Here is a 10,003-nt window from a genome sequence, read left to right as displayed (position 1 = left end):
TAAAATCAAATGCAAATCAAAAACGAAAAATAAATGCCAGAATTTTAGGTTAAGGAGATCTTAGTTTAGTGCTCACCCCAAACAAAAGGAGAAAGCAACCAAACAAAATTTTAAGTGAATTATAAATAATTTGCTAAATTCATTGAAAAAGAAATCTACTGTAGCATTATTTATACACAATTATACAACATCATTTATCTTCTTTTTCGGGACCAAGGGAAAATAAAAAGAAGAGTAGCTGAAGAAGAAGACCGGATCCCATTTCCCTAAATACACAGGCCTCGACTCAGCGGCCTTAGGATTTGGGCTACGACAGGCTGAAACCCATTATAGAATTGGACTTATATGGGATGATGCTGAGCCCATAAGTTTTTTTCATTTTTTTTCTCCTGGTTTTTCTTTTCTCCTACTTTTTCTTCTTCTTTCTTTTTAATTTTTCTTGTTTGAAATTTGTCTCTAGTTGAAATTATGAACTGAGGATTTACCAATCAATCTATGAAGAATAGAAACATTTAATCCAAATTAAGGAACTACATGGTTGTTCAACTTTTTTTTTTTTCATGCTAAAAAGCAAACTCTCAAAATTCAAAATCTCTAGATTTATATACAATACATGTATATCAACAATGCCCTTCTTTTAATTAGTCGTAATTGCATTCTATTCTTTTGCTACAGTCATTTGTAATTAAAATTCAATTTCATGTTAATTTATACTACATATGTTGAGAATATTGGCACTTCCATATTGGACATTGGCAATCCAATTAACTGCATTAGTTTACTATTGATGTGTTAGTACCATTTTCATTGCCTTGAGATAAAAGAATGAACTTAGAAATTTTCTAAGTTAATATTGAATTGATTGCCTGCAAGCTAATGTAGATAGCCATTTCTTGGAATCCCAATTGAGTTAAGCAAGAATTTAAGATGGTAGCCTCTTCATTCTTCAAGCTGGTTTTCTGAACATTTACATGATCATAATAAGTTTGTGGGAGATTTTCTTTGCAAGTTGATAGATTGTAGTTTGTTTGCATCATTGCATGAATGTAAATCAACATGAACATGCACAATAGATCAGTCCTTTACCACGGCACAGGCTCAGGGTTATATGATACAGAAAATCACAAGATCAATAACATAGGAAAATGTGGCACTTTAATAAGGTAATGATATTGATCAAAGGAGATTTCCCTATTTATTTTGCCTTATGATGATTTGCTATCATTCAAGGAGAGTAGCAACATGCATTTGCCCTATGATTGTTGCATACACTGAGGTTAAGTGTCTGTGGGATCATCAAATCCATGGAGCAAGCATTCCAAGTACCTTTCCACAGTATCCAAGCCACAGGCTTTCTTCACAACAGGCATAATAGCTGGGACATCCAACTGGAATGCTGAATCAGGTCCATCAAGTATGTTCCAACTACTTAGCTGTTTCCAGGCTTCTCTAATTGCCGCCCTAGTTGCACAATGTACTGAGGCCGCCAGAAGCAATGGTGGTTCTCCAGAGGCTACAAAATGGTCCAGTTCCAGCTTAAAAATCCATACAAATTTATTGCTTGCATGTGCAGATTTGTTCATGTGCCCCAGCCAGTTGGTTTATCTTAAATTTCTTGGACTGATTGTTTCACATTTCAATTCCAATGCTGAGAAGTTTACATCTATTATCCCATTACATTTTTTTCCTCAAACAGTTCCAGTTATTGATATTAGCAAATACATCATCAATTGTACACCTAGATTAGCAGTGGTGGTAGGTCTCTTTTGTAGATAGAAGGTTAGCTATTCATAACAGTCTAATAGCTCAAGTCTGGTGGATCATACATTTTGCCACCTTCATTTGGATGTTAGGACAGCTACGTATGTTTTCAGCACTAGGAACTTTGATACTTGCAATTTACTAGTTAATATCATTCAATGATTACTGAATGAAAGATTACACATATTCTGTAGTGCAGTGGGGTGTTCTAAGATGCATTATGAAAACTTTTTAGTTTGAAGTAGGAAAAGAAGAGTCACCATTATTCTTCATTCTGTTTCCTTTGTCATTTCCAGACTTACGATATGAACAGATTTAGACAGCATGTGATGCCAGAAAACAGCAATGACCATAATGCTTGTAGAAAGTCAATTGTCTTGTAACGTAGTTGAGAAACTTGCAGAGATACCTTTAGATGATAGAATGTGCTTTTGGTGATGTCCACTATTTAGCACTTCGACATTCAACTGCATCGGTATGGTATCAATAGTTGGGATTTTGTACGTCCATGTGCCATCTGAAATTGTCAATCCATCTTCATTGATAAGGTATTCTTCGTGCATAAAGAATCCAATTCCTTGAACAAAAGCTCCTTCGATCTGTAAGAAGAATATTGCAGGACATAGTGATCTCTTTGGCTATGAACTCAGTTTGCCTAGAAAATTAAAATGTGGATCGAGTAACAGACAACAAGAGATATACTCCAAATAAATTTAATCAATAGAGCACATGTACATGGATATTTTCTGTATATTGGATAGATATTAAGAAGAAGCTCACTAACCTGTCCCAAATCCACTGCAGGGTTCATGCTTTGTCCAGAATCATAGAGAATGTCTGCTTGCACAATTTTAGCTTCTCCTGTCAGTATATTTATCTCTACCTGCAATACAAACAAAAAACATCATTTCAGACCATTCATTCTGAGACCAAAGCAGATTAGTATTCCATGATTTCTCCAATGTAATAGTATCTTGCTCAATTAAAATGGTCCATCACTGAATATCCATCATTTGAAGTTATATGAATAGATTAAGAGACAAACATGTCATCATTGTCTCACAGAGAAAGCAGAGGAAAACAAATTTACCTCGCTAACAGCAACACCATAGTTCAGGTAACGCATGAAACTGGAATCAGGCACATAGTAAGAATTTGCAGCCAAGTTCACAGATTGATAATGTGCCTACAGTCAGAGAAATCCCAAATGAAATATGTGAAAAGAGGCCACAGCAATTTATTCAACATTTAGTCTGACCAACAATCCTAGACAGGTTGAAGAAGCAGCAAAGGAAGATTTTTTGCTCCCCCAACCTTTTCCTTCTGTTTGAAAAGAAGGGGAAGACAAGGGAAGAAGTGGGATGGGAATAGGGTGACCATAAGAATCAAACCCTCATATTTGTACCTAAAATATGGAAGTTATTAATCTGTAATCTTACTAGAAAATACTTTGTCCAGTCTTGCTAGGTTTATGATGGCTCATAGTTCCGGAAGCCATATCGAATATTGTGGTTAATCACTTGAGAATCATGCAAAAACAGATCTCTTTGTTCAACCCTAAATTTGGAAAAATTTCATGGGGAGAACTAGATTGACAGAACTGAGCTAGTTATTGACTATGCTATCTATTTGTTTCTGAAAAAAGAATATCAAAATAACAGCAGATATTAAAGGAAGACAAGAATCTTGTCTTACAAATCAAACATGAGGAAGCGTAGATCAGATTATCACCTAGAGTTATAACATGAAGAAGTTAGGAAAAGCATCCAACAGGGTGATGAAAGATACCTGAAGTATCAGGACATCCCAATTAACAGGACCCACTTGTTCCTCCAACTTACTTTTGAGTGGGGCTAGTCTTTCAACTAAGACATTGCAGCATAATCTGACTGCTTCACAGCTTGATTCAGATGTTGTGCTTCCAGCAGTGAAACCCCCTTGCACCAAGCTTAAGGTATCTGCTTGTACAACTCGTACTTTTTCCACCAGGTTCTCAGTCCCACTACATCCAATTGAACTGAGAGCAAATGCAGTCATCTGTTTTACCTTAGTCCAGAGCCCCTGGCCTATTTCTATTCCTCCTACTTCTACAACAATGGATCCATCCGAGAGTATGCTAACTTTTCCAGGGGTTGGTCTTAGAGTTACTTCATATATAATTGGAACCCGCGAAATACCTCTTTTTTTCCATCTGTTGATCTGATTAAACTGCTCTATCATTTCCTTTCTCTGGAGTAAGCATGAAGATGCACCCAATTTTTCCCACATGTCGGTCAACGTATATTCTAGTGCTTCACCTGCAGACTCCCCATAGAACACATTAAGGGTTTGAAATGTATGAAGATTCAAGTTCCTAACAGAGTCTACCTCCATGGAAAGTATGGATGCTACATGTTCTATAACAGCTTCAGCAATAAAAGATCCTTGAGCGTCCCCAGGAGCTCTCATTGCAGATTTGCTAGAATGATTTGTCTTGCAAACTTTTATGTCAAATGACAGAGCACCCCAATTATACTTTTTAAGGGCTCCAATTATGTTTGCTGGCATGAGGGGGCTTATATCTGCAGATATCCCTGCATTGATTAATATGTCAAGGTGCAAGGCTGTGACCTTTCCATTTGATTTGAATCCGACACTGTAAGTTATTTTCATTGGATGTCTTCCTCCACTCAATATAGTGTCAGTCTTGCGATTGAGATATGTCCTGACAGGGCGGCGTAATTTATGTGCTGCAAGTGCACATGCTGTAGCAACCTAACAACACAACTGTTGTTAGTTCTTGCACCAAACAAAATAGGGCTATGGAAACATGAGACACCATAAAAGACATAAGAGCAAATCAGAAAGTGGATTGAATTCTGAGCTGTATATGCACATGCATGTTTCTATGCATCAAACACATCATAAGCTCATCTTGAGTCTCCACTTATCTCCCCTCGTGCAGAGCATGCCCGGAGACTCCCATCCACCAAAAAGCAAAATAAAACAATGAGGGAAAGAGTGATGCAAAATTGATGGGATTTTTCTATAATTTCAGGGTAGCATCTTTGATTTATGATACTAAAGATGGCAACATAATCTCCAATGGAAGCAAATAGACTGTTAATGAGAGAAAAACTTAATTTTGATGTTATTAATACTCACAGGCATTGCTTTAATTGCCTTGCCTCCAAAGCCTCCACCAACTCTTCTTGTAATTACACGAATATTATGCTCGGGAACTCCAAGACATGTTGCAATTACACTGTGAGTGAGCTCTGGACATTGAATTGAGCTATAAACCACCATGCAATTGTCTTCATCCGGGACAGCAAGGGCAGTTTGTGTCTCCATATAAAAGTAGTACTGTGAAGGAAGTTTGATCTGGAAATTACAACAGCAGATGAATTTGGTTATCAGCATGGCTTTCCAGCATCTAATCCTGGAATGCTGATCTTGACAATATCAAGACAGTTTCAGAAAATGTTTCAAAACTATTTGACAATACCTCAGCAGAAAGAATTTTGTGATCAGCTTCAGCCATTCCTTTTGAGAAATCACCAACCTGTTTTGGGTACAAGAAAGGAGGGACCTGAAAAAAGCTTGACCTCTCAACAGCTTCTTCAATGGTTAAAATTGGTGGATCCAGATTTGCGGTGTCATACTTGACCAGAGCTGAGTTTGCTGCAATATCAGCAAACTTTTGTGTGTTTGCTACCTATAGATGTTCCATTTACAGATATTAACGGGCATATGATGAGACTCGTTAGCTTGAATTGTTAAGGAGTATCTACAATAGAAAGAGTGGACTGTGGAAGTATGGACTAACCACGAATGCTATTTGCTGTCCTGCACACCTGGTGAGGTCATCAGCAAATAAAGGTTCAGAACCAAACATAGCCTTAGATCCTACATTTTCCCCTTGTTCTGGAATATCTTTATAAGATATAAGAGCAGCAACTCCACTTAGTTGATTATTTGATTCCAAGTCCACACCTTTTACCCTTGCTAAAGGTTTTGTACTATAGATAAAGGCTCCATGGAGACAGTTTGGAGGTGATGGAATGTCATCAACATACACCGCTTCTCCTGTGAAATCGATCATGCTAAACTAAAATGTGAAGAAAGATGATGATCATGATGGAAAAAAGTGATTCAAGAAAATAGTACAATGTACAAGTGGACAAAACTAGTATATTTGACATAAATAGAGATCAATCTTGCTTCAGTTTTGACATCAATTTACCACTATCATACCACCCCATCCCATTAAAACCAAAAAATAAAGGAATGGTGCAAGTAGCTATCCACAAATGAAGTTTAGATAGGGTTGAAGGCAACCTAATCCAGGTTTTCAAGTAAGTTCAAGACCTATGCCCCTAAAAGGCCCTTAACAATAACGAATTGAACCTGGTACAACAATTGGAACTAAAGATATCTGACAAACCATGTCTAAGACAAACTATTCCCACAAAACTTTAGAATAAAAGTATACCTGAAGCTTGGATGGCAGCACCAGACTTAGTAATTGGTTCTCCAACTGGATGGTACTCTTTACTTGATTTCAACTCCTGCTTTGCTGATAACAACAATTTTGAATATTCCCATTGACATAGAGAAGTATCTCTATGGTTTTCCAAAGAATCCTTCAGCAAATCACCAGTCAACCCATTGGATAGACCACCACAAGCCACAGAACCAACTCTCAAAAATGGAGAAAGAAACTGGAAAAGAAAACCAATTGCCAAGCTCGTCCTGTAAGCAGCATGTGAAGTGCCAACTGCAGGCATTACATCGACTTTAACTAACTTTACTGCTTCATATAGAACACTAGCACTTAGCATCCTCCCTGAAAGGTACTCCTCAACCTTTCTTGCTCTTGTTGCATGTTTAGTCCCATAAGCACCAAAAACCAATTGGATATTATTTACTAGAACTCCACTTACTTGATGAGACACATCAGCCAGGAATGCTGCATTCAAATAAGGCAAAGCATTTCCCAGTGGTCGTGGTGCAGCACGATAGGTCTCAAAAACCAATTTGGAATTGGATCCACTGTTGTTACCATTTCCTTTTGGCTCCAAATGCGGAATCTGGACACTGAGTAGCACACTTCTTGAATCCATGGGTGGTCTTGTCAAAAATTCCTCTAATGTGATACTTTCATGCTTGTGACCGGTTGTTATACTAACAATAGAACCTACAGCAAGAAGTATAGTAGCTATATCTGAAGGAAAACTTTTTCTTTGTGCCATTACCAAATTTCCACCAATACTTGCTGAGTTTCTAATGAACCCTGAAGCAATTTTCTCCATATGGTTAGCCAACTTTTCAAAGACCTGCTTGCCATCGGTGGAATAATTTAAGGTATCAGCATCCTTCAAACATGCAATAACTTTAGAGATTGTCACTGCAGCCCCAATTTCGATTCCATGGTGATTTCTTCTAATCGTTTGAAGCTCAGACAAATATCTCAAATCAATGTATCTGTCGTAATTATCTAGTTCTTTGTAATAACCCATCCCAGTGTTACCAACTACTAGCCTAAGCTTATCATTCTCAATCAAGTTGGAGTTCAACAAGCTTCTAAGCTCCTCAAGAGTAGTAGGAGTGTACCAAGAACTGTTTTCTAAATGCAAGCTCTTTGGTGACTTGGACCTACCTTTCAAAAATTCTGGAAATCTACTGAACCTACCATCGGGAGTATACAAAGGCAATCTACTCAACTTAACCTCCTTTGGCTCTCCTTTTCTCCAAAAGGAGTTCAGTCCCAAATCCTCCAAATCAACATCAGCAGCAAAACTTTTGCAGGCATCAGCAATGGGTCGATATCCAGTACAGCGACACAGGTTTCCTGCTATAGCCTTTTCAGCTTCAGAAACAGTCAGCTTGGAAAATCCTGGTGGTGGTTCTGGCCTATTTGTTTTTTCAGCTTTTGCGAGTGCTGAAAAAAATGACATGCACATTCCAGGGGTGCAATATCCACACTGAGAAGCATGGAATCCAGCAAATCTTTGATGAATTGGATGGAAACCATCTTTACTGTTTCCAAGTCCTTCACTGGTAGTAATTGAGCAACCATTTACACTGCAAAGAAGTGTTAGACACGAACTCACAGAAAAATCTTCAACTTGATCAAGCACAGGGTTGTATTTAGACAGCATAACAACACAAGCACCACAACCACCTGTGCCATTAAAAGAATAAAAAGTCTATTAGTTGGATGGACAGCTTCAACAAGTGCAGAATGCACCCACTATTAGCCATCTTTAACACAATAGTCAAGTGAAGAAACTATACACTGATTTAAATTCTGTTGAATTTATCTATCTAGAGGCATAACTGATTTTTTTTAACCTGCTACCAGTATCATAACAAAAGATGTGAAATAAATTGTGTCAAAATATTTCTAAAGCAAATCTACTAATGCAGTAACTGGGTTATAATGAAGAAATGCCAGTGATTAGATGGCAAAGTTCTTCGAATTCTGTCTTCTCACATTCACTGCAATGTAGCAGAATGTCTCCTACGTTGAACGTCATATGACGGTAATCCTAATTAAATCATAAGAGCTTTTAGACTAAAGTAAGACAACTATGTCAGAGGACCAGAAATTTTAATGTATTTGGTCTGAAATAGTGCACCAAAAATAATTATGCAATTCCATGACAGTGAAGATTATATCCAGTGAATTAAAATTGGTTTGTTTAGACGTTTGAACTTGTTAAAAAAATATCATACCATTTGCCTTTGACAACGTGGTAAATGAAAAAATTCTTAAAAAGTAAGAAACTATTTAGCACTCAACCTGAAGTCAACTTTCAGAAGGGAAAGCAATAACATCTCATTCTGTTACACATTGGCTTATTAAAAAAAAAAAAAAGAAGCAATTTGAACTCCAAAAATCGAATTCTAGAGAATATGTTTTATTGGTAATTAGATGTTATCAAGATCATTCCCCCTGAATTGTAACTGATTCCTCAATGGAACCAACCTCTGAATCCTATGCTAACACCAGCATCCCCAATAAAAGAAATCTCGAAAACTTGGCAGAAACAAAGAGATTAATAAAGAGCAAGAAAACATTGCAAGATGGTCACCAGTCAACCTGCACAAGAAGTTCACTCATTCATTCTCATTTTGGATCAATATGGCCATGCTTTCTGTATCCATCTTAAACTAGTTCAACAAATCACAACAGCAAATATAAACTGATAAACAGAAACTTAAAACATTAAGTATTCAAAAGCCAGAAAACAAATCAAAGGATAGAAGCAGACCTTCACCACAACCAAGCTTGACACTCTTGAAACGAGTATGATAACGCAAGAACTGAAGCAAAGTAGTTGAAGGGTCAAGAGTTGCCAGCTCAAACTTCTCTCCATTCACTGCAAACACAAGACTACCATTGCCAGCTTCTGAAGGCGGACATTTTGTCCCATTTTCCTCCATTTTTGTGTCAAATGAGCTGATCCCAGGTGGAAATCGAAGCTCAATGACTGATTGAGAACTCAGAAGCTACGTATATAGTCTGAAAAATTCTCAACAAGCAGGTATATTTCTGCAGTCTAACAGGACTAACTGCTATATATCCGATGCCAAGACAATAAAATAACTAGTTCGTTGGTCCTTAGGTAGTAGCTTTACTCTGCGGAGACGTCGTGCCTTGTGCATTTTTCGAGAGTCAGAGACACGTTACATTAATTATACTTGCTTGCACCTAAGAGTTAGTCTTAATTGCATTCCCACATCCTTAAATTTTGATCAGATTAACTTCAAATCCCTCATTTTTTGAGAAACTGATTTTAACCCGTTTGCCATGTTCTCACTTGTGAATTATCCCTACATGCGGCGTATATCCAACCAACTAGTATAAGAAAAATCTTTATATTATAAGTATAAAAGCGAAAGAATCATTAATCTTTTAAATATTCCTATAACCGCAAAAATTATACTTAAGTGGGATGGCTCAAAACCCCCCATTCTCCCATTTTCTCACCCCTTGTGTTTTAGACCTATATTGAAACGATAAGAGCACAAGCGTTAAGTTAATCTAATTATGCTATTTCTTAATGGATAATTTTTTTACACACTATTTAACAAGATGAAGGGGTAAGCAAAATTGGACCAAAAAAAATTAAATGTTTTGTTAAATATTTTTTATATATACCTACTTTCATATTACAAATTTAAATACTTATAGCCTAAAAATATCTTGTTGTTTCTTTTTTTTTTCCATTTAATATCTATATAGCTAAACAGA

At 36.9% G+C, this 10,003-nt stretch overlaps 1 protein-coding gene across 2 annotated transcripts; it reads right to left on the bottom strand.

Moving 5' to 3' along the window:
* Window positions 1-1,063: 1,063 nt before the first annotated feature.
* Window positions 1,064-9,412, bottom strand: LOC113725583 (indole-3-acetaldehyde oxidase-like). 2 transcript variants are annotated; one of them, XM_027248848.2, is made up of 10 exons: window positions 9,021-9,412; window positions 6,236-7,927; window positions 5,570-5,829; window positions 5,249-5,458; window positions 4,906-5,124; window positions 3,550-4,515; window positions 2,852-2,947; window positions 2,546-2,644; window positions 2,171-2,360; window positions 1,064-1,513 (listed from the first exon to the last, which is right to left on the bottom strand). In XM_027248848.2, exons 1-10 carry the CDS (start codon window positions 9,190-9,192, stop codon window positions 1,278-1,280), a joined length of 4,140 nt encoding a protein of 1,379 aa, XP_027104649.1. In that variant the 5' UTR covers window positions 9,193-9,412; the 3' UTR covers window positions 1,064-1,277. The 2 variants fall into 2 exon arrangements, with proteins under 2 accessions (XP_027104649.1, XP_071912533.1); XM_072056432.1 differs by lacking the exon at window positions 1,064-1,513 and having other exon boundaries at window positions 2,279-2,416; window positions 9,021-9,335.
* Window positions 9,413-10,003: the final 591 nt, after the last annotated feature.

Source organism: Coffea arabica, chromosome 1e, assembly GCF_036785885.1.
Source record: "Coffea arabica cultivar ET-39 chromosome 1e, Coffea Arabica ET-39 HiFi, whole genome shotgun sequence".
Lineage (NCBI taxonomy): Eukaryota > Viridiplantae > Streptophyta > Magnoliopsida > Gentianales > Rubiaceae > Coffea > Coffea arabica.
This window is presented reverse-complemented; position numbering and strand designations above follow the sequence as displayed.

Excerpts from the sequence above, each read along its gene's own strand:
- LOC113725583 (XM_027248848.2), bottom strand. The coding sequence starts at position 9,192 with ATGGAGGAAAATGGGACAAAATGTCCGCCTTCAGAAGCTGGCAATGGT. Across the intron at positions 7,928-9,020 it reads CAAGCTTGGTTGTGGTGAAG|GTGGTTGTGGTGCTTGTGTT; the intron begins GTCTGCTTCTAT and ends TTAATGGCACAG. Across the intron at positions 2,645-2,851 it reads ATGGTGTTGCTGTTAGCGAG|GTAGAGATAAATATACTGAC; the intron begins GTAAATTTGTTT and ends TTTGTATTGCAG.